This window comes from Tachypleus tridentatus, chromosome 2, assembly GCF_004210375.1.
Source record: "Tachypleus tridentatus isolate NWPU-2018 chromosome 2, ASM421037v1, whole genome shotgun sequence".
Taxonomy (NCBI): Eukaryota; Metazoa; Arthropoda; class Merostomata; order Xiphosura; family Limulidae; genus Tachypleus; species Tachypleus tridentatus.
Genome location: NC_134826.1, coordinates 65,842,295 through 65,865,936, shown reverse-complemented (window position 1 = coordinate 65,865,936; position 23,642 = coordinate 65,842,295). Strand labels below are relative to the sequence as shown.

Sequence of the window (23,642 nt, the reverse complement as noted above, 5' to 3'; positions counted from 1 at the left end):
CTTTAATATTTATTAAAAGCATTATATTTTGAATATTCAAAATTGTTCTTCAATACTTAAAATAACCAGATGATGTAACTAAACAACTGTAAACTTTGAGAAATTTAAATAACCATATGATGAAACTAAACAACTGTAACCTTTGAAAAATCAAAATAATGAGTGATGCAAATTCAGTTTATTGGAGCAGCCTGAGTGGTAGTGTCAGCTAACAGAAATTTTGGAAAAGGTAACAAAAATGAATCAACTCTTATTCATTGTTTTTACATGTCAGTGTACATTAATTAATTAATCATATGACACAATATTATTATGAAAAACTCACATGAATGTAGTTTTCCAGGATTATTTTGATTATTACTGCTATTATTATTAAACCATTAAAACCTTTGTTTAAGTAATTTTTATTGGTATATTTAGCTTTCACTAAAATTTTATTTTCTCATAGAATTTTATATTAACTTGGAATCTAAATCTTGAAGGAGGGGTCATAGGATCTAAGCTAGATGGACAAGATTTCTCCTCTTCAGGTAAACAAGGTAACTAATGATGTAACTTGGTAACTGTAAGCCTTCATATTATGATAATATTTACATGTGGATTGTTTAGAATTTTGTTGTTGTTGTTTTAAAAGTAAAAGACCATAACTTAATTTTGTTTGACATATGCTAAGAATTAACTGTAGGGATGAATTTATAATTAGGTCTCAAGGGCTAAATGGTAGGCTTAGGTTAGTATGTAAAGATAAGCAGATAAGCTAGTTGGACTTCTGGGATCAGTTCAATGTAAGAAAGGAGCTTTTTGGAATGGATGGTTTATATTTAAATATTGTGGCAGCTGGCTTGTTTGCTAAGACTATTAGCTCAGCTGTAAGGGAAGTTTTACACTAGAACTAGACAGTGGTGAAGGTAAAGATAAACTAAATGTAAAAAGAATAAGAGGCAGAAAAGTTTAGCATTGGAAATGAGTACAGAAGTAGTTATAATTAACTACATTTAATAGTTATTAAAAGCATTATATTTTGAATATTCAAACTATAATATAACATTATATTATAATGTTACAATGGTGTATATTGTGGGCTACTATTGTAATGACAGAAGTATAAGAAATAAAATAGATAACTATAAAGCAAAGGTAGGAATGGAGAATTTTTATGTAATGGGAATAACTGAAGCATGGTTAAACAAATGATTTTTGATGACAGAAGTTTTTTTGAAATACAGGGTTACAGGCTATTCAATAGGGATAAAGTATTAAAGAAGGGAATAAGTGGCTTTGTTTGTAAAATGTGAGTTACATCCACTGAAGTTGAGGATAATAAAGATAATAACAAGGAGAATGAGTAAAGTTTGGTTTACTTTAGTGGATATGAAGGATTAAGGCCTTTGGTGGGAATTTGTTACATATCACATGATATTGATGAAAATATTGAAAAACTACAATGAGATGAAGATTTCATCTGATTGTAAATTCAGGCATAAAGTTTAGGAAACACTAGAGTGAAACCATGACAGAGAAAAGTTTTGGAAACTGTTCAAAATGGATTTCTTCACAGATTAGTCAGGGAATCTATTAGAAACAATGTTATTTTAGATTTATTGTTAACTTCAAATATATAAATGATTGAGAGTGTAGAAATTGAGGAACATCTTGGTGCAAATGATCATTGCTGTATTAGGTTTTATGTTTTGCTGCATATTGAGATAAGCAATAATAATATTTTGGTTACAAATTTCAAAACAAATTTTGAATGGAAGTGACAAGAATTATCTTTCATGAATTGGACAGCTGGGTTATTTGGAGACACTGATCAGATGTGGAAAATTTCTAAAGATGAATTTTTCAATATTCAAGGCAAATATACTCCTTGTAGATAGAAAAGGGTAGGTGCAAGTAAAAAACCAGGGTGGCTCCAAAGAATTTAAAAGATAAAATTAAAGAAAAGCATCATAAATTCAGCAAGTTTAAATTGGCTGGTATCAAAGAAGACTTAGAAAATTGTAGAAAATCAAGAATGTTGGTTAAACAAGAAATTAGGATAAAAAGATGTTTCAGAAATGGTTATCTGAAAATTAACACTGTGGATTTCTTTAAATACATTAAGGGTAAACACAATGTTAGAATGGAGATAGGACCCCAGAAGGATGATAAAGGAAGGCTAGTATCTGATGATTGGGAAATGACTAGGTTATTACATTTGGTGAGGCCCGGCATGGCCTAGCGCATAAGGTGTGCAACTCGTAATCCGAGGGTCGCGGGTTTGCACCCGCGTCACGCTAAACATGCTCGCCCTCCCAGCCGTGGGGTGTATAATGTGACGGTCAATCCCACTATTCGTTGGTAAAGAGTAGCCCAAGAGTTGGTGGTGGGTGGTGATGACTAGCTGCCTTCCCTCTAGTCATACACTGCTAAATTAGGGACGGCTAGCACAGATAGCCCTCGAGTAGCTTTGTGAGAAATTCCCAAACAAAAAAAAACAAAACATTTGGTGTGTTTTTTTTGTTTTTACTAACAAAAATTTAAGCAGTATTCAACATCTTGAATGGTTGATAGATGGAAAGAAAATGGAACAAGATGATGACTGCATTAATTCTGAGCTGGTTAAGAAATTATTAAGAAGTTTAAAAAATTATAAGTCTCCCACATCATATCTTCATATCTAATTCATTAGACTCAAGGTGTGTCCTTTGTACTCTTTCAAAGGGTGCTTCTTTTCTTCCCTTGCACCAATTCAGTGTGTGATTCTATCTGATTATATAAGCACAGCTAATGTACCATATTAGAAGTTAGTTTTTCTATACATAAAATGTACTTCCTCTCCACTCAAAATGAGTGCTTCAATTCTACACTAAAACTCAAAACAGTAATTTGATAGAACTGAATAGAGGAAGTCACACATATAATGAGTGTATAGCACTTTCCTTTGTGGAGGATTATCCATGATAATTTGCATGAGAGACACTAAAATGAGTCATTTCCAAAGGAAGGGAGGAAAAAGGCTTGTGGCATGTTTTTCTTTCTTTTTTTTTCACATAGAGAGCAGCACTAAATGAGACGAGTTATATGAAATACATTTTCAGTATAGGAAACATAACTTTCACTGTTGCCCTGCTTAATATCTTATTTTGTTGAAAATCATCTATATTTTCATGAAAATTGGGATCATCTAGAAATTTTTCCCTCTCTCCAGTATGTTTTCGTGGCCTCCAAATTAACAAGGCGCCTTATATCCAATTTTATATTGTAAGCCTCGATATGGATAATATAATCCAGTTGTAAAAGAGAACCAAGGCATCTCTCAGTCCTAACTTGTTAATTTGGAGGCCAAAAAAATATCCTGGATGGAGGGAAAAATTTCTAGAAGATCCCAAAATATTAAAGAGTTAGTGAGTTTAGTACAAAGGTAGATGATGTGAAAAAAGATTGAAGTAGGTGATGCAACTTTGAACATTTTACAGTTTTAAGTCAGCTTTATCATACTATAAGATATAGTGTATAATGTAAGCCAGTAGTGAAAAGGAAAGGATGGTCTTCTGTGGACAAATATTTAGTCCCATCTTTTTAAGTAAGGTGTACTTTCTCTGAATTCAGCTTGACAATGAGGATAAATCACATATATTAACCTGGTTTTGCTTGTGTTATTCAGTTGTTATAGTAGTGTGGTTCCTGGGACACAAACAGCACAGCATAAAGATAGACTTTAATACAATAACAGTTTTCTTTCTTGACTATTTTCCATATATTGCAACAAAGGTATTTCTGCTAAATTAGACAATGACTGAAGATGGAAATTGGTCATTTAGCATATACATTATGCTATGATCTTTTTATGGATGATTTATGGACAAAATTGAAAGTGCTTTTGTTGTTATTTTTTAAAGCTTTTAACATCTGGGGAAATAAAGTTAACATATTATATGCAAATCAAGAAATTTTAATAGTTTGAAAATTTTTGTACCTTATGGACCATCACACTTTAATGTTATTACCTTAAAATTGAAACTGTTTATTTAAACCACATCTGAAACATAAAACCATTTTTATCAAAATCTAATTTCAAAGATACCCAAGAATAATTAACTTCTTAAAGTTTTAGATCAATTAGGAATTGTATTTTTTTTAATGAGATTTAGTTTTCTGTGAAGATATTTATTTTTGTTGTTGATTAATTAATGAAATTCTTATTGTAGTTTTGTTCTTATTTATTTTGCAGTTGTGTTTTGTAAATAATCAGAATACTTAATAGTCTCACAAAGTATTATTTGTTTAAGGGTTAATTTATCTTTTAAGAACAATTTTCAGGTTTCCTGCTGCCCTTGGAACTATTTCATTGTAAATCATGTTCAATTTTGATGGCCATAATAATGCATTATTATGAAAATTATTCTTTCATTGTAGTAAGTTTCTACAAAAGTTGATGAGGTCAATCTTATTCCACACATTTTGATAAACTTTTCACACAGTCTCCACTGCATTTGGATGTTGGCTTTCTAGACTATGTTTAAGCAGATCAAAGACAAAAACAAAACAGCATTTTATGCTTCAATAAAACTGAATTATGTTGGCAATTTAAATATTTTATGTTAAGGCCTTCAAAACAAATACAGATAATAATTATTCACTAATGGATATAAACTAAACTGAGTTCTTTTTTGTCTTCAATAGTGTTTACTAATTCAGAACCTGTTAGAGAGTTTGAAGAAGGTGCACTCCAGATGTGCTTTGCTGATCTTAGGCAAGTTAGTAAACCTTACAAAACTCTACTATTTAAGTTCATATTAAAAGATATTACAAGTAATGTAAACATTGCTTTTGGAAAAATACATTTTATGTGGTTGCTGTAGAATAGTCATTAATATTGTATACGTATGTGACATAGGCAGACATTATGTATATAGATATGTAATTAACAGTTACATTATGGAAGTCATTAAACCTTGAAGAATGATATATGCTCATAGGAAGAAAAGTATGCAACTCTCATGAAATGCCTTTCAAAAATGAAACTAGTTAATGAAATTATTTCCTTAAACTTTGATAACAAACTTTCATTAAAGTAAGTAGTTTCAGCAAAAGTTTTATTTTGTAAATATTTTTTGGATTTTTCTAATAAAAATTCATTATTTAATGTAGTTATTTACACTTGGACTCTGAGTAGTTCACATGCAAAGTAATTTTTACATAAAGTATAAAAATAATACTTTTTACGTTACAGTTTTTACATTTCATTTGCATAACCTCTAGAACCTCATAAATGAACATCAGTTGCTGTTTTTTAAAGTAAATGTTTGTACTTTATTTTTTCTCTTTATGCACCCGTATTACTAACTCTATTTATCACCATCAACAGAGAGTGCAGGGAAATGTTTTTAAAATTAATAAAAATGTGTACATACCTTTTACATCTTTATAGAAATTCACTAGTATAGTCATCTTTTTCACATATTCGTAATTTAACGTCTTTATCTTTTCATTTATAGTTTATTTTTAATTCTCCTTTAAAATTCTTTGTCTCTATTTATTCTGATATGTTAACTGATACCAATAGGCCTTTTATGAAGAAGTTATTTTGACAAATTCCCCACATAGATGTGTTGCCAAAACAGGATGGCTGTTATAGATACCATCTTGTTTATAAAGCTTTCACAAGCCATGTAACAAGTTAAGCTTATAATAACCATTAAATCACTCAAATATGATTTTTAAAACATAAATTATACGTAGGCAACTAAAATATAAAAATTAAATGTAAGTACAGTTCAACTGTCTCTAACTATAGCATTTTGAGGTAACAAACCACTGTAAGTGCTGTAGACAATAGTACTGCAGGCTGTTATTTCTACTTCAGAACAAAAACTGTACACTAATTTCACATTAACTGTTGGTGGAGTGGAATGTAAACTGAGCTCTATATAACAGCTTTGTACACTTGTATTAACTAATTACTTGTACATCATAAATTAGTTTCCAAAGTATAGAAGATTGGCATAGCACCCATAAAAGGCTGTAAAATCTAGTTTTCTTTTGCAGTGGATTCAGCTCTTAAGACTGCATGTATCGTATGTCTCAAAAGGACATGTGAAAATACATTGGCATCTTGACAGTTGTATGCATTGTGAGCTTATGTGTTTACAGTCAGTTTCTGTTAAATTGGAGATTTTTTTTTATATAACTTGGATCATGTGACAAGCAAACTATGTGAGCAAAATATTTATTTTAAATGTTTCTGTTGTAACAAAGAATTAAAACTTGGATAACATAAACATTAAATTATTTACTATTTCATTCACATGCATGGATTGTAAAGATTTATAATTAAATTTTGCATATAATTTAGTAATTTGCATATAAAGTAATTTTAAAATGCTGCTGTTCTGATCAGATAAACAGATATGACTTTCAGTGTTATTTTGTTTATCAACATTACTCATCTTTGAGTTTCTGATGTGAGAACTTAAGACTATGTCATTTAAATGCTTCTGTGTGCATTTTAATCTGGAATTTTTTGCCTGTTGGCTTCAGTCAAGAACACTTTTTATATATCTGGGAACCAAATATATACACGAGATTTACATTCATTGTCACTGACAACCCTCAATGTATTTATGGCATTTGTACTTGTGATTATAAATGTCACATATATGTTTGTAATTGATACATGTTTTGTTGACTTCGCTCTCTTGAACTTCGAGGAATTCAGTTATATGTCTTATCACAGCTGTAAATGAGAGTGACTTATTTTGTCACGTAATTCTTGGAATTGTGATTTCTTCATGAAGTTATTTGCTTTTATTCTCTTTTTTTATATTTTTTCTGTTGACTAAATCACTGGACCTTTCTACTGGCTTTAAAAGAATTTCAAAGTAATTGTTAATCAGATTGGTTACTTCTGTTATAATTATTTTGGTGAACTTTGTATTTGGTCATTCTAATTTGCTTGAGAAACATCTCTAGAATACTTTAGAATCCTCTTTTCTTAGTCTTGCCTGAAACATCAGTCTAGTCTAGTTATCTGAATAGTAAATGGTGAACAAGTTTTTGTATTTGTGTCGTTCATCCCATAGTTCTGATGCTCATGAACTGTCATGGTTAGTAACCTATATGGTCACTTCAGTCTGATTATTAATTGAGAACTTTTTTTTTATTAACTACTAGATACTAGTTACTCATTACTTTTTATCCTGTGTTTTGACTGATAATCTGCTTCCATATTCTTGAAAATCTCAAAGAACTATTTATTTAGTGGTCGTGGCTGAAAATCAATCCTTAGTCTTCTTGATACAGAGACTGGTTGATATATATACAGTAGTTTTAATATTCAGTGACCATCATGGAGGTCTGTTTTCTCTTTTTTTAACTTAAGGGAGTTTCAAGTTTGTATCATGTGAATTTTGTTGCATATTACTTTTTCTTTGTATTAGAGGATGATCTTGTGTGTGTCTTAGGTTAATAGGCTGGCTTTTATTGGTCACTAGTCATTGTTAGGGAAGGTTGTATAAAGTTTTACTTGTACAGGTCTCATGCTTGTCTAGGTACAAGGAAGCACTGTGCTGGTCTACAGTATATGGAATCCTCTCTCACTTCACAAAAGAAATATTGTTTTTATAAACACCTAAAGTTAAAAAAAGGACAAAAACAGTTACATTATTTAACTTGTGTTTCAAGCAACTGCCCTTCATTAGGTTTGATATTGTTTAAGGTTATTTACTTTTCTCAAGTTTCAACATAACTGCTCATTTTTATTTGTGAATCTTTTCCACTTTTAGAAAGAAATTAAGGATGTTTATTGGATAGCATTGTTAAATTCAATAACAGTATGACATCATTCTCAGTCCTAGAATTAATGACTTGTGCATCTCTTAAAAAAATTTCAAAACAACTTTGTAATTTATTTTATTTTTATTAATATCACCTATATTTTAATTCATTTTTCTATTTCCCGTATATTAGTATTGTTTCCTATATGTTAATATCACCTATATTTTTATTTATTTTTCTATTTCCCGTATATTAGTATTGTTTCTTATATATTTTTTTACATTATCACTTTCTGTAGTTCCCATTCCTTTTTATTTTTTTATTTTTCTATTTTGTGAAACCTGTTTTAACATTTTTTTAACTGTTGTCACTGCCATCTTTCATGTAATGCACACATTTTTTTATGTACATCTAAACATGACAAGAATGTCTTCTGTTATTATTGCATAAATGACATCAACATCTGTACTTGTGATGTGCCCTTCTAATCATTGCTCTTTATTATCCTAAAAAAGAATAGTCAATCTAGTTAAAATATTTTATGTCACCTTTATTGGGTTACATGTAGTACTGATAAAGATTTAAGCACTCATTCAGTTTCCCATGTACATAAACAGTCAAAGGATTGTTAGGCCAGTTTGACCTGCTTGAAATGAATAGTGTATTTTGTTCAGTTTAAATTGTTGCTCTTGCTCAGTATGTTAGTTATTGCTATTTCTTTTCCAGAAGTTTAGTAATGCATTTGAAAGCCACACTGTGTAACATTGAATAGATTCAAAATAGTTATTGGTATCTGAATAGACCTATTTGCTTAAAAGTTTCACCAGTCTATAGAAAAACAGAGATAAAAGTTACAGTTTTGTAAATCACTTTTTGAGTATATGTATAAAGATTGGCTCTGCTTACTGTTAATAGGAAGATTTTGAATTTTTCATGAAACATTAAGAACAAGTTATGAAGTACTTTATAAAAATGATAAACGTAGCATGAGATAGACTTAAAAATTGAAATAACTTTATTTTAACTAAACATTTTAGTAAACTGAAAACATTGAAGATCTACATGTTGCATTCTTTGGAAATAAGAAGCTTTATGGCTGTCAGGTATTTACAGTGTTAAAGAGTATAATGTGTGTGTGGTAGAAGGAACACTCTAAATGTCCCTCTGGTGTTAATATATACAATAAACAGTTTGTGTCATGCTTCTTTTTTTTAATAGTAATGGTCTACAATTTGTATCATTGTTTAGTAACAAAACTCCCAATTGATATTGTTAGGTCAACTATGGTATTTATGTTGTGAATGTTTAATATATATATTGGTTTGTTTTTTATTCTTGTTAACTTTGGTGATACAACAAAACAATTTAATTCAGAAATTATTTAGATTTAGAATTGATATTTTGTCTTTATTGAGCTTAGAGTAAGTAATTGCACAGTACATTTTTAAGCTTAATTATAAAACAAATAATACCCTAGGCTCAGTTATTGCACCATGATAAGTTAAATAGCATTTTATTTATATTTTTTTCAGTTGTTTATTAACATTGAGGTATAGACAAAAGTAAGATAAAAGTTACCAAGGGTTTCAATGGAGTAGTGTTTCAACTAAGCCTTTGTTACAATAATGTTTTACATCCAATGCTTATATTTAGGCCATTAAATACACCTTCTGTTACTAATGTTAAGATCAGATGATAGCTAGTTGTGTCTAAGTGTGAATGTGTAGTATTTAAAGTATGTAATTCCCTCCAGTCTTACACTGTTAAATTAGGGATGGCTAGTGCAGATAGCCCTCGTGTAGCATTGCATGAAATTCAAAAACAAACAAACATAATTAAAGATGTATTAACTGTGGAAACTCTACTAAGTAAAATAGTTACATATATTTTTCGATATCACATCTTCCAATTATTTTAGTTTAGTCACAGAGTCCATCAGTCTCCTTTCACTAAAACTGATTTCTTATTATTACTTTCTGACTTAGAGTGTTCAATTCCTTCTTATAATTTTTGTTAATTAATTTATGTATAGCAGTTTACTTTATTTTGGTGCATTGGAATTTATCTTGCAGAATTTTTGTAGTTATATTTTCTTATAACTTCTAGATCTTTTCATGACATAGGACTTGGCAACCTACTTTCATGACTATGGACAAGAAAATAGCAAGTATTTAAGGGTAAACCCACAAGTTGCTGTTGTTCTGTTTGAAAAGTAAGTGGAACATAAAAGTAATCAAAGTTAATTTTAAATGTCACTATATACTGCTTTATTATAAATTGTTAAAGTCTATCCAATAATGATTATGCATGTTTTGATTTTTAAAAAAGGAAAATGAAAACATATAGCCACCTGAAAAGTTGTATGTTTAGTGACCTAGTCATATGTTGCCCTTAAGAAACCTGATACTATTGATGTCTTACTCCAAGACAAGTCCTGCAAGATGTCAAGTTTCATTTTTTAAATTAAAAGTTAAGTCTTATTTAGTTTTTCAACTAGCCTTTGACAGGTGTAAATACGAATTTAGAAAGAATGAAGGTAAGATGATAAATAGTTGTAGACTGTGAATAAAGTAATGTTTTACTTTTTATTTCTTTAATGTTTGTTTATTTTTAGTATTGGTTAAAGTGTTTGATATATATATATATTTGTTTATGAGGATTATTTTGCATTGTTATCTTAAGATATGTGTTTAGAACAAAACTAAACCTCCTAAGCTAGCTGAATCTTGTGTTTGGGATCATAGCAAAAAATTTGCTTGCATTGAGGGTACCATGACAGATGAATCAACACCTTCTAATCATCATAAGTATGGTGGTATGTTAGACGTATATAATATTCATTACTCGTTTAATTTTTATTTGAACTATATAGGTATTTTGTTTTGATCAGAAGTTGGAAACAGTTGTAGATTTTATTACCAAAAAGTTTTTCTCTGTAGAAATTTTTTATCATGGTAATATATTAAACATAACTTGAGAATTCTCTGTATTAATACCATAATTATTAATGAATTAATTTTAACTGTTGAGAGTTGAATAATAGTTGAATGTCTGTTGTGTAGTCAGTTAATCATACATGCATACAATTTGCACATATTCACAAGATGGTAGGTTCCAATGCTTCAAATTAAATAAACATTCTTAGATTTTCATCTCCACGTGTAATGTGAGAGTAATAAAACATTGAATACAAAGTAGATAAATATTATCAATATATTATTTTTCTAAGGTAGATAGAAATAAAATCTTAAATTTATGGTATAATGTTTATAACTAAAATTCTATTTTACATTTTGAAGTTAATAATCATGAATGTGTTAGTTAATTTAGCCATAATTAGTTTCATTTAGTAGAAAACCACTTAAATTCAGAATGTTTGTTTATTCATATATTTAACAGTGCTTACCACAAATTTGCACAATTAATTGATACTTTCTTGCATATAAATACGATAGTTTTCCTTAACCTTTTTTTTTTATGATAACTAGGTGTCTGGGCTTTTTATAATGAAAGAACACCTCATATCTGTTAAAGCATGTCATGTTAGTTGGCATAACTAAGAATATAGGTACTTGTAGGAATATCATGACGTATATATTTTGTATAGGTTGATCTGTAAGTAATTTAAAAAATTTTATATTTAAGGTTGTTCTATGTGTAAGCTTCTTTGTAATAGAAGTTATATATGGTTTTAACTATCAGTTTTGAGTTGTACTTGTGAGATAAAATTCATGTTTTTGGTTTGTGTGTTGAAATATCCTTAAGTCATTCAGTCAAAGTAATTTTTTTAGAAATATGTAAAGCATATAAGTGTTTGAGTAATTTTGCACAGTAATTATATGTTTAGAAGTTACACTGTGCACAAAAGAAGCTTCTTCACTACAATAAAAATACAACTGTTCATGAGTAATTTGTTGATCCTGATTCTAAAAATTGTTGAATATTACTGATCACCTCTAGTTTTTGAGCTATGTTAGGTTTATTCTAAATATTCTTATATATTGTGAAAATAACACTTTCTGATAACTTTATTTATTTATTGAAAATTGCATTTAAGAATGTTCAAAAACAACATGTAATTATATACTGAAAATACACTTAAGCTATGTTTAAAACTTTCATCATGGTATTATTTTTTATTTCTTTTTACAAAATACCTGACTGACTTGTTGCATCTTTTATGTATGTTGTTAGTTTCATGCTATAAGAATCAACAGTAATCTTCCGTCATCACAGGATTCCACTGTCTTTCTTGATGTTACTGTTCTATTATAGACATAACTTAAGGGAAGTGCTCACCAAGATTATTGCTCACTGCACCTAGATCATTTGATAAGAAGCTTAATTAAAAGTGTGAGAAGTGTAACTTTAGTGACATCTTGGACCCAGTTTTCCTCTTGTTCTCAGGGATATCATTAATCGTCACAACATAGTTTTCATCTCTGTAAATTCCTAAGAAAATTTTAACAACCAGTTTGAGTGATTTCCTCGCAGTAAGTTCTTTCTGACTGAGTAATGTTTCAAAATCACCATTCATCAGCACTTCCCAAATCTGTGGCCCAACAAAGATACCACCTTTTAGTTTTTACTTCACTAACTTTTTGAAACTTATGAGACGGATGGAGTGAGGGAAGAAACATATCTTGATGATTCACTGAAAGTTGGAACTCAACTTTCTGTTTTCCTGGAACGTAGTTCTCTCATTGGCCATTCCTTTTTTTTAAAAATGAATTTTATGATATCGGCTATCCCAGACAGACAAAAAGCTACAGTGTTTGGTATACTCACTTTATAGACTTAGCAGTAGTGGATATTTGATTGCTTCAGGTATAAGCTGCATGTTCTACTATGTTCACAACATTAATAACAGGAACCAATGGCTTAGTGTTCTCATTATGTAAAAGGACAGTTTTCACACTAACTTTAGATGAATTGGTAAAATGTTTTCTTTCTTGAGAGTATATTCAGTACTTGATTCTTCAATTAGTGCATCAACATTTGTACAGAAACACAAAGTATCTTGCATGCTGTAGTGAGAAGCAAGACTTTTATGATAAGTTCCATTGCCGTAAATGAAAGTTCCCCATGCTGTTTCAGTATAAAACAAGTCACAAATCTGATCATTTAGCTCATCTTGTGTGATCAGATGAGGCAGTTTATGCTGAGATGCCACAGGGTAAAATTATTAAATGAAGGAAGTAAAGATGATTCATTGTCTTTTTTGCAGTATAACTTCTATTTCCCACTTTGCTGCTGGATGTGACACAAGAAAATCATCCCCATGAGATACTGGTTTCATCACACATGCAATCTCTGGATATTTAGTGTATTGTTTAGTTTTGTCTGAATATCCAGAAATATTAATGCAAAAATAATTGTAAGTTAGATGATCTTTGAGCTCACACTGTATCATTGAAATTGTCAATGACACAATTGCTCTTCTTTTATTTAGCCACTGTGTGAAGCCAGATTTGGAAACTGTACAACACAAACGTAGCATAAACTGTTTAGGTGGTTTTTGGACTTTACTTGAAGTGAAAGCAGTCAGTACATCAAATAATTTTCTAAAAAGTATAAAAGAATTATGCTTACAGAACTAGCATGCATTTTAAATATTTTAAAAACAAAATTTTGATTTTATTTGATTATATCACAGGTATGATGTGAGGAAGATGGACTTTGTTTTTAGTGTGTGCAGAGCCAGACAAAGTAACGAACTGAGTGAGTGAGTGAAAAGCAGTTGAGAGAGAGGTCTATCATTCTGTCCATTTTAAGCTCAGTTGAGGGACTCCTCAAATGTTCCTGGGCAGAAAAGGTGAGCATGGGAATGAAGCAAAATTGGTGCAAGTCATAATAATTTTATCAAGAACAAGTAGCACATATGAACAATATATATGGAGTTTTACACCAATACAATACAGATACTGTTTGAAGTTATCAAAAATTTATTCCTTTTGTCCATTAAACTTTCTATGTAAACTTAATTTCACAGTATAAACATATTGAACTGAGCTGATTGTATGGTATTACACATATTGTTGATAAAGTAGTGAGATACTACAGTATCTTAAAATCTAGAGGTGATGGACAAATTCTGATTACATATCTAAAACCAAAACTATTTAATTACCAAGAATCATGTGAGTTTTCTCTAGTAGCAAATGATTTGTTATGCAGTGTTACCTAAAACATTGTTTAGGACAAATTTGTGTGTCTGCAAACTTATAAAAGAATTGATTGATTGATGAATTTGTGTTATAAAGATAAAAGGTTTTTTTTTGTTTTTTACTTTACAATGGTGTGTTTACGTTTTATATTTTATAATGCATGCTTTTGAACCAATTGCAATGTTTATTTATTTATAAAAAGTGTACAACTACCTTTCAAGTTGTTTTAGAAATAAAATTATTGCTAAAAAATACAAGTTTCAAATAATGCAACATTTTTTAAAGGGTCTTATTTTTATTTAGGTATGTCTTTTTCAGGCTTGTGAATGAAAAGGATTTATACAATTTTAATAATATAATTTACTAATTTTTTAAAATATTATTAATTCAACCTATCCATACTTTTATTGTGAATTAATGTTCTTTACTCCCATAAGGGTGAGAGAAGCAGACGAGAAGAAAAATATATTTTCAGCATTAAAAAAGAATCAACGAGACAAGAAGAAGTTGGTAGAAACTACCATAAAACAGCTCAGACAGTTAACATCAAACAGTGATTTGTATAATTGTACTTAATTCTTCCCTTTGTTAGATATTTTGGTTTTCTATTATTACTGGCTTGATGGAAAGTATCCATTCAGTTTTTTGTGTGTTTAATGAATTAGTAAAATGTGACTGTTCAATGTCAAGAACATTGATATCAATTATTCTGAGAAGTGAGTGAACCAGGTTTTCAGTTAACATTAATAAAATATAAAGATTCTTATCTTTTCTTTCCCATAGTTTTGTTAAAATGGATAGTTCTAGCAGCAGAGCTTACCATATTAATGTCTGCCATAAAGGGAAATTAGGCCAAGAAGTGCACTTTCTACTTATTTCTAACAAAATGTATTGACCAGTTTTTCATTGTTTGGCTATATAGTTTTAAAATTTTGTGAGAGACAAAAACGTTTATGACACTAAATTATTAAACTTATTTGACCCATATGTTGCTTTATTTCTCAGTTTTAAATCACTTTTTCTTTAGCCCATTTATTGTGTTATAGAATAGGGAAAGAGTGTGATTCTGAGGGAAGTTTGGTATAATTAAATTGTGATCATAACACAAATAATAAAAAAGACATTAAACACGGGTCAGTGTTTTTCTGGCAGATTTTAGTGTATTAGTCTATTAATAATTATACCTTGATTGAAATTATAAGTAAAATATTACAATATAAGACAAATACTGAAATATTTTCTAATATAAAAATAATAAAATTCATAAGGTTTCTAACTGTTTTAGAAATTTAGGGGAAAAACACTTCATTATAGTATGAATATAGACATTTAAAGAAATCACTGAGTAAATTAACATGTTGCTATTGTGGTACATGTAATAGTTCTGTTCTAATTTTCCATTTGATTTAATAGCTAGCTCATAACTGTTTGGTCTCAAGGTAATATATAGATAGTAGAAAATGAACTTGAACCATCTAATAAACTGTTGTTGTGACACAACTGAATTCCTTGTGTTTTCTGAATATAACTTAACAACTAATTGAAAAGTTACATACAGATATTAGAATATAAACAAACCTTGTGGTCTAATAAATAGCAGCTATGATAGATCTAAATTGTCTTCTTTATGATTCAACACACTGATATAGTTGTGTTAAGAGAGTCATCTGTATAACCAATGTCTGTGAAGATGTGTTTTCAAAACAAACATCAAGGGCCTTTATGAGATTTTTATAATGGTACTTAATACAGTTTTTCAAGTGTGGTCCCAGTTATTACTAGAAGAAACATTTTCATTTAGATGCAAAGTAAAATTGCCAACCTGGTATGTGATGAAGTAAAATGGTAAGCAGACAATACAGGAGAGAACAGTTAGTATTATGTACAATAATTTAGGTATATTTGACTGGTATGCTGTAACATAATAATACATTGTGTTATAATAATCCAAAAATGGCTAAATGATTGTTACTATACCACAACTGCTGCAACCTAATGGCAGACACTAGAAAAACACAGTACTATGACAATGAAAAAAAATGGTAATGTGATTGTTACCCTGCTAATATGGTATATGGCTAAATGATTGTCACTGTGTTGTACCTTGATGTTGTTATAAGGTGACTGTTTTGTGGTGCTAAATAATTTGACAAAATTGTTTACCAAACTAATGCAGAAGAGTATATGATGTTACTACTATAGAATAATTCAATTTGTTTGTAACATATACAAAACAAATATGTCTGTAGTAATATTACACAGTAGTATAATTTGTTTGTCATTGTATAAACAGAGTTTTCATCCTCTACTTACATCAGACACTTAGAGCTGGCAGCTGGTTTTCACTCAATATTAAACCCATTTACGTGCTGCGTATCTGAAAGCCAGTGTTCAGTTTATTTTGAAATAAATCTCACACATCTCATGCTTTTAAGAAATGTTTGGTAGGATAGTCTACAAATGGGAAAAGAACTTTTAAAGAACCTTAAAAATGGGAATTATGTTTGACATGTTTCTCTAATAATTTGACACTGAAAGAAGTTAGTTGTGCTTAACTTTTATGAAACATTTAAAATTGTGCCTTTTACTTTTCATATAAGTATGCTACTGGTTGAATTGTAATTGACTAATTAGACAAAATAATTATTAGCTATGTTGTACTGTACATTTTAGGCTCATAATGAATGATACATCATCAGGTTATTATGGGGTATAATTTTCAACAGTTTTTGTACTTTACATTAAATAAACCCCACTATCTGGTTGGTGGTGAAGTTAAATACTTTTCCTTTGCAAAGAGGTTTTAGTGGAATAGTCCATTGCAGTTAATAATAAGATAATATAACTTACTTTGTTTGTGTGAATAATACATACTTCATGAAAAATATGTTAAGATCCAATTTTTTTCATAATTACAGTCATTAAGTGTTGCTTTTTCTTTATATCATTCATGCTTTTTCATTTATAAACTTGACTGCTCATGGGAGAGATGTAATTAAACATTAAGGGGTTCTTATTTTTCTCTGTAACACTATACTGTTTCTGCTTCTGTTTGTTTAATTTGTTTGTTACATGAAATAGAAATACCAATTTTGAAGGTTCCAAACTTGTAGATGTTTACAGCACTAGAACTACTAGTAAACATTTGTTAATGAAGAAGAATTTTTGTGACATTACTCCTGTTACTGATTGTAAACAGAAGGCTTAGTACTCATGATTTACATATTATTTTATGTCAGTACAAATATCGTACTACATCATGTTGTTGTTTTTTTCAATTCATGGAATACCTATTGTGTATCATATAAGATACTCAAGAGATTCAGACAAATGAAAAAGGTACAGAGCAATATAAAATTCTAGCAAAAGATAGCCATGTTTAGATAGTGAATAAAAAACTTTCATGTTTTGTTTTTGTTATTTGTTGTGAAAAAAAGTCAGAGTGGCCTTTTAACTAATATAAAACAATTTGTTAATGATAATGCAAGTTTCCTTGCATAGGCCTTTAACAGTTACAAAGATTAGTGATAAGGGTTAAAATTTTCTGTGACCATCAGTTGTCTTAAGGGTTCAAAATATTTGTAAGCTAATAACCATCATGAAGGGTGGAAATTTCTGTAAGGTATCAGCCCCTGTGTTTCTTAAATATTTTCACAAAAACTCGTAGTTGTTTACAATCCATTTTGTCAGGTTGAACTTCAGTGGTCACATCATGATTCAAACTGCTTACTCTTGAATGTTCACCATATAGTTGTTTCTTGTCCCAGCCTTTTGTATTACTTTGTTTTGACCATAGGCATTTTTTTTTTTTTTCAGAATAGTATGTTACTGTGGACGTGAATAATTAGTGTAAATATGTGTATATTGCTTTGACCTTTTGAACTATGAAGTGCTTCTTTATGTTTAGTTTTACACTTCTGGAAACAGCTAAAACCATTTACCTGAATTGGGATTTTAACACTAGTTAAAAGGTTATAAAATTTGATAATATTGTCATGCTTTTGCTTTTGTGTAAATAATAAAAATTTATCGGAGAAACTAACTTTAAAACATAATATTTATAAGTAGATTTCAAATGAAACAAGTCAGAACTGTTCTTTTTTTTTGTGTGTGTTTGGAAAATATTTTATTAATCATTATAAACTTATAACTGCTGCAAAGAAACTGTATAACATACTTATTTTTCTGGTTGTGTTAGATGTTGATTTTTTTCACTTTGAAGAAATCAAGTATTGTGGAATGTTTTTTTATTTAGTAACTAAGAAAGATATTTATCTGCATAGCACGTTGTAAGTTTTTTTTGTTTGTGGGGTACATTTTTTTTTCTACAAAATAGTTTATTGTAACTATCTGTCCATACCTTTGTTGCTGAGTTTTCCTGTGCCTTTTGTGTGCAAACCAAACAATTTCCATAAAATCAGTTTATAAATTTTTGGTAAATTAATCCTATTTAATAATACCATTTTTTTGCTTGTTGTATATAGAGCTATATTTATATGTTTATGTACACAGTATATTTATTATTTGTTTTGGTTTCTGAAAATAATGATGGATGAATGGATAGAATACATTGAAAGTTAATTGTATACTTAGTGTTGTTTTGTTAGCTGATGTTTATTTTTAATGTTTTAAACAGTAATTTGTTTGTATTTACCAGTACTATATTATATGAAACTATATTGTTTTATCCAATAACAAACAAGCATACTTCAATGAGATGTTGGTTGTTGTTTTTTAAGTTAAGAAATAATAATACAGTTGTTAACAGAATGGCTAGTAGACAGTTTCCAAAAAATGTTTTTTTGTAGATTGTTTTTATTATAGGCTGTGTTTGACTTACAGATATTGCTGTATAGTCACAGTTCTTTGTAGTAACATGTACTATGCAACTCTGGATACATATACTTCTCCCTCAAGTACTTTTGTCAGACATCATTTCATTTGTAGGTCATAAAAACGTGATGAATATAATCTACAGCCTTTGTTACTGTTTGTTTTTAACAACTAAAATAAGAAGACAATTTTTATGAAAAAAACAAAACAAAACAAAACGTAAACCATTCGTGTGTATTTTGGATTACATGTGACTGAAATAGCCATTCTGAAGTTTTTATAGTTTATTAACTAAATGTGTAATAATCACACAATCTCGCATTTTTTTATTGTAGTAGCAGAACAAAAAGTGTATTATAAATATAGCTGTGATTGTTTCACAATTTTGGTTTGGAATGTTTAAAAACGAGTGGTGTTCAATTAGGTTTTGCGGGTTACACAAAGGAAATGTGACATTTTTTAGATTATAAAATGTATTTTTAACTTTGGTCTACTTTCATCATTTTTGGAGTAGTGATCAAGTTCACACAGTAGATCGTTTTTTGTCAATTTTTTTACAAGTAATTTAGAGAACTGTGCAAGAGTCTGTTGGCTGTGGTTTGTATATTTGTACATAAATTTTCACAATGTACTACGAGAGACTTTGTATGCTGCAGTAATTATTAAGTTTTGTATTGATTGTATTTTATTTATGCGTTTCAGGACTTTTGTTTAACCATACTGGAAATGAATATTCGATAGCAGGTCGTATATATGTTTTGTAGATTTTTATTATGTTGTCTGGTGAAGTTCGTTGGTTTTTGCCGGTTAGACTCTTTGCATAATTTGTGCGTTTCCAATTTTTTTTTAAATATATTATTTGCATGTTTCACCCATGTCAGTTTTGTATTGAAGGTTAAATCTTACAGGTTTGTTGTGGTCTGGAGAAGTGTTTCGCTCGTGTGTAATTTGGAAGGATCTCTTTTATGATTTGTTTGTGAATGTTACTAATTGATTTTTGTTAAGTTTGGTTTAATACAATATTTCTGACAGTATTCTTCTATATTATCTAACAACAGTTGTAGATTTGTCGCTGTTACGGATGGGGTGGGAGCACTTTTCCAGACCACAACATCGTCCGCGAATTGTGATGCACACTCCAAGTTTGGGTGTTTTAAGGGCATATTGATGAACAGAATATGGCTAATTACCCTCCTTTATTCCAGAGGTTGGTGTCTCTACAAGTGGGTTTTCTCGAAATATATGTAAAAACGGCATCGTCAGGTTCACAAAGGATGACCGAAGAAGGTCGAAATGTTGTTCGCTCCTCAACGTAAAATATTTTCTCAACCCAAACGAGCCGTTTTTACATGTATAAGGTTCCCCTGACATTTATTTTCCAACTTCTATCTTCCAGGAAGTTAGATAGCCAGGTGATCTGTCTCTATATTTTCTAAATTCATTTTTAATTCTGGTAATTTTCAAGTTATTTCTAAACAATTTGAGAGTCTATTACTAATTATTCTTTCGATAATTTTTCCTACACAGCTGGCCAGGCTGATCGGGGGGTAATTGTTTGGTTTACTTGCTGGTTTTCCTTTTTTATGGAACACAAAGACTATTGCTTGCTTCCAAAAAGCCGGGATGTATCCAGAACTGAGTGATAAGTTAAAGATTGCTGTTATGTGTTCACACAGTCCCTGAATGCCTTTTCAAAAAGGAGAATGGCTTGTATGTCATCACCTCCTGATGTCTTGTCTTTTGTAGATTTTATTGTTAGTTTCACTTCCTTTTCTGTTATTTGTTTGATTGTTTTTGTAATTTCACGCAAAGCTACACGAGGGCTATGTGCGCTAGCCGTCCCTAATTCAGCAGTGTAAGACTAGAGGGAAAGCACTAGTCATCACTACTCACCGCCAACCCTTGGGCTACTCTTTTACCAAAGAATAGAGGGATTGATCGTGACATTATAACGCCCCATGACTGAAAGGGCGAGCATGTTTGGTGTGACGATAATTCGAACCCGCGACTCACAGATCACGAGTCGAACGTCTAAACCCACCTGGGTAAATTGGTACATGCGCAAGTATTGATTGGCATAGAAGCGCGCGAAGGTACTTTTATTACACATGCGCGCGCAGGTGCGTAAATTGGTATATGCACGCGCAAGTGCTGATTTTCGTACATGTGCGCGCAGGGGCATAAATTTTTACATGCGCACACAAGTGCGGAAAATAGTACAAGCACGCACAAGTCTTTATTTTTGTAGATGCGCGAACAGGTGCGAAAATAGGTATATGCTCGCGCAAGTGTTGATTTTCGTAGCAGCGTGCGCATGTGCGAAAATTGGTACATTCTCTCGCAAGTGTTGATTTTGGTACATGTGCGCGCATGTGTGTTTCAGATTTTGTTTTCTTTACTATTTTCATGTGTGGATGTTTGGAGTAGAGATAGTGATTTCTTCTTTCATTCAACAGATATAGATATACAAGGATTAATTTGCTACATGTTTTAGTAACTACTGATTTTGCAGCAAGATATTCTGATTCTTCGATTGTTTGGGAATGGAGTTTTTCTCCTGCTACGTAACATGGATGAGCGTGAATCTGATTTTAAGAAAACAAATGATAATTTATTGTCTGCAGTATATTAACAAGCAATGTGAAATAGTTTTATACATATGATTCTGTACGCTCTTTTATACAACAAAGTAACAAGTTAATATGAATTTTATAAATCAAACGTTTTTCAATCCTCTTTTGACGGTGAGGTATGTAATTCTCTTCAGCGTCGAATAATTCCTGTAACCGATTTAAGTTTCATTTACAATGTAGGTGTCTTATACAAGGGTTCTAATGCAATATCAAAATGAAAGAACACGTGAACTTATGTTGTAACTAGGGTTAACATTTTCTTCCTTTATATAAAAAAAAATCGAAATAATAGTATTTAGAATGTGATTTATGAAGTGGAATTACAGTGGAGCTACATTAAACCGCGAAATCGCTTAAGGCGGTGTAGCAAGTCTTGTGAGCGAGGATTATCGCGATTCACCGCTAATTTAAGAACGTGTAAGAACGCGGCTTATGAATTTAATCCTGGCTTTATAACTTCAAGGAGATACTTAAAAAGGATTTGCTTTAATTTGGGAAATATATTACAATAGAAATCGACCGTTAATCTGTCTTAGGCCGCCATTGTTACCGAATCACACCTCTCCATACATTAAAGTTAATCCATGAAAAAAAGTGATAAATAATTAAAGTATTATTTTTAATTCGATAATCCGATCTTTTTTATGGAATTGTATAAATATTGGCCACAAACCCAATAGAAATCACTTCAGTTTCTGAATTAATAGTGAGTATATCATATTGACAAATTCCTACCCCATGAGTACCAAACGTAAACATGCATCGTATGACGTTCAGCAAATGCTGAATGTCATAGAAAGAATACGAAACGGCGAAACTCGCGCTAAAGTTAGTAGAGAGTTAGGCATACCTGAGTCTACATTGCGTGGGTGGATTAAAGATGAGAATAAATTAAGAGCATTTCTTGATTAACTTGATGAGGGTGGTTTGAAACGCAAGAGAGCTAGAACAGCACAAGATCCTGTGTTAGACAAGGCAACGTTCAATGCATTCAAAGAAGATCCTGCCCCAGTACCTCCAACAAGAACTGCAGATGAAGCCGTCAAAGGACTTGAGGTAGCCGTAGAGTACTACGAGCGTGAGGGAGAAAAGCTGAAAACACTACAACTAAAGTCCATGATTAGAGACGCCAAGAAGAGGGCAACAATGAGCAAGAAGCAAGCAACAATAACGTCATACTTTACCAAGAAATAAACTGTATTTGAACTATATTATCTGTATTTGTAATTTTTTAAAATTAATAAATTGAATAAAATTTTTGTGATAATAATGTAAAAAGTGGATAAAAATTTAATGTGGTTTCGTATATATTCGTAAGAATTTCAAATGTAATAACTCAGCATGAAACTAACTTTTTGTTTATATTTGTTATGTTTTTAAAAAATGTGAAATAAAATGATTTAAAATGTATTTTATTTGTTTTTTCTTATTGTTTAACTGCCAGTTAATAAATTCGGTATTAAAATTTAATAATTTATGCAACTGCGCAATATCGCTACCACGAGATTTAAAATGGCGGTCCGCATGTAACACGGGAAGACGAAATTTTACAATAAAAATAAACCTTTTCTTACTTACTGTTTTATTATTAATAAATCTTAATCAAAATTGTGTTGTATATTTTATTTATTAAAAAGGGGAAAAGAGAACCATCGCAATGCAATGGTCGTTTGTGTTAAAACGGCATATGTCAATTGTATCTGAATAGTCTATACATTAATATTATAATGATCACGCAATGGCCCCGGATGAGGCTCCTCGGCGGAGCTGTTGGCGATTTCGGCTTTTCAGTCACAAAGGTTAAGCAGGTTGACCCCCCAAATACCGCGGCTGAACGGCGCTCCACTGTATCTTGTTGCTGTAATGTAAAAGCACTGAATTTTTCATATTATAATCTTGCCCTTCCTCTGATACCATTATCTGGTCTGTTGTTTTCTAATTATAAACAAACTACAATTAATATTCCTTCATACTGCATGTGTATACGAATCTTCTGGCATACCAATTCTCAGGAAGTTACACGAAATACAACTTTTGTCAGAAATAAAGTTACAATAATATTGTTCTAAAAACCATTCGGACAGTTGAATCAAGTTCTTAATGCCAATACATACTTCACTATCTTTTCGTCAGATCAAGCCAAAAGCAAGCAATTCAACCACCCAAGGAAACATGTTGACCTAATCTGATTTATTGTTGATTTCCTTTCTTTTGAATAGTCTAACAAAACGATTCAAGAGCTGTTTGC

The 23,642-nt window shown here is 30.5% G+C and overlaps 1 protein-coding gene across 7 annotated transcripts; it reads left to right on the top strand.

Annotated features, from left to right (window-relative positions):
* Window positions 1-30: 30 nt before the first annotated feature.
* Window positions 31-15,428, top strand: LOC143244053 (exocyst complex component 6-like). Of its 7 annotated transcripts, none has more exons than XM_076488061.1 (6): window positions 31-229; window positions 449-530; window positions 4,669-4,742; window positions 8,799-8,864; window positions 9,885-9,973; window positions 13,418-13,466. In XM_076488061.1, the coding sequence occupies exons 2-5, from the start codon at window positions 507-509 to the stop codon at window positions 9,934-9,936; spliced, it is 216 nt and encodes a 71-aa protein (XP_076344176.1). In that variant the 5' UTR covers window positions 31-229; window positions 449-506; the 3' UTR covers window positions 9,937-9,973; window positions 13,418-13,466. The 7 variants fall into 7 exon arrangements, with proteins under 7 accessions (XP_076344176.1, XP_076344174.1, XP_076344180.1 ...); XM_076488059.1 differs by having other exon boundaries at window positions 449-539; XM_076488065.1 differs by lacking the exon at window positions 8,799-8,864 and adding an exon at window positions 14,366-15,428 and having other exon boundaries at window positions 31-530; window positions 13,418-13,576.
* The last annotated feature ends 8,214 nt before the right edge of the window (window positions 15,429-23,642 follow it).